Source organism: Marmota flaviventris, chromosome 3, assembly GCF_047511675.1.
Source record: "Marmota flaviventris isolate mMarFla1 chromosome 3, mMarFla1.hap1, whole genome shotgun sequence".
Taxonomy (NCBI): domain Eukaryota; kingdom Metazoa; phylum Chordata; class Mammalia; order Rodentia; family Sciuridae; genus Marmota; species Marmota flaviventris.
Window position 1 is genome coordinate 81,341,021 of NC_092500.1, and position 1,547 is coordinate 81,342,567.

Here is a 1,547-nt window from a genome sequence, read left to right on the forward strand (position 1 = left end):
GCTCTTTATGGAGGGCCTTACATACACAATGTTTCTACCAAATTAACTGAAACTTGTTCTCTAAGGTGAGACTCTGAACATCCAAGAAGGACCCTGACTGATCAAACTTGAGTGAGGTATGCACCCTGTTACAATTAACTGTAGGACTTAAGTTTTCTTACTGTGATGTCCCAACTTGAATCTGGGCTGTACACCAGATTACAGAAAAAATTCTGACATACTGGTTATACTGCCAAGGCATTGACAAGAATGCCATATGTTCAGATATGACCAGACATTTTTCAAAAACCAAGGTTGACTTTATGGAGCCAATAAAGGCCCTTGAAAAACTCTGGCCTGATATTTGGCTCTCTCGACCTTGCAGATTGAAAAAGAAAAGCTGGGGAACTCTAATAATATTTGATGACCTCAAAAAGAGAGAAATTTGCCCTAATCTATAGGTATTGAAGGTGAAGTTTGTTACCAAGTTTCTTTTTTTTATTTGACTTTCTATATTGAAAAACTTTAAAAAGTCCATTCTGGCTTTTTTTTTTTTTTCTCTGTGTTGGCAGTTTATTTAAAAAAAACAACAACGCCCCCACTCTAACAACTTTTTCTTTGTCATTTCCTTTAATAGAAGAAATTACCAAAAAATTGGGGGTATATTATCTTTGCAGACTGACACATTCATGACCCTGAATCAGGCAAAGAATAAAAGACAATATAAGAACAAATTTTGCTTCCAGCAACATCATCACACAACAGTTGAAGGGTTACAGTGCAGTGGTTACAAGGACGTTCACAACAGGATGGTCTCAGCCCAGAGACGGGTCAAGCGAAAACCGCCCGCTGCTTAAGAGCCTGGGCTGCGAGCAGCTGCTGGGAACAGAGATGGCGAGGGTAAGGCTTTCCGGGGGCGCCCCCGCGGCTCTGCCCAGGGGACCAGCACCCTCACTTTGAGTCTTGGTCTTTCTTTTCATCTAAAAGGGCGAAGCGAATCCCCAGCTTTTTCAGTTCTTCCACCAGGTCCCCATTCTGGTGCATCTGCAGAAGAATGTCACAGCCTCCCACAAACTCGCCGTTGAGGTACACCTGCGGGATGGTGGGCCACTTGGAGTAGTCTTTAATGCCTTGTCGGAGCTCGGGGTCGTCCAGCACGTTATAAGCCACGTAGTCGCGGACGCCGTGCAGCAGCAGGATCTGCACCACCGCGTTGCTGAAGCCGCACTGGGGCTGCTCCGGCGTCCCCTTGAGGAAGACCACCACCTTGTCTTTCTTCACCATCGTGTGATTCTGCAATCTGTATATGGGGTAAAAATGGGAGCTCATAACCCACTTGAATCAAATTGTGAAATATGATATATCAAGTACTATGTAATGTTTTGAACAGCCAACAATAAAAAAAAAAAAAAAAAAAAAAAAAAAAGTCCATTCTGGGATTCCTCACTAAAAGTTCCAACAAAGCAGACTTAAAAGAGCATATACAGTTAATTCATATCCTCACTACATTTATGTAAATAATCTGAAAAAGTCTAGGGAGACTAGACATATTTTAATCCCCCCCCCCC

At 42.7% G+C, this 1,547-nt stretch overlaps 1 protein-coding gene across 1 annotated transcript; it reads right to left on the reverse strand.

Moving 5' to 3' along the window:
* Window positions 1-590: 590 nt before the first annotated feature.
* LOC139705023 (glutaredoxin-related protein 5, mitochondrial) lies at window positions 591-1,278 on the reverse strand. The gene has a single exon (XM_071609205.1). It carries the CDS (start codon window positions 1,261-1,263, stop codon window positions 931-933), a length of 333 nt encoding a protein of 110 aa, XP_071465306.1. The 5' UTR covers window positions 1,264-1,278; the 3' UTR covers window positions 591-930.
* Window positions 1,279-1,547: the final 269 nt, after the last annotated feature.

Coding starts and splice junctions, on each gene's coding strand:
- LOC139705023 (XM_071609205.1), bottom strand. CDS start 1,263: ATGGTGAAGAAAGACAAGGTGGTGGTCTTCCTCAAGGGGACGCCGGAG.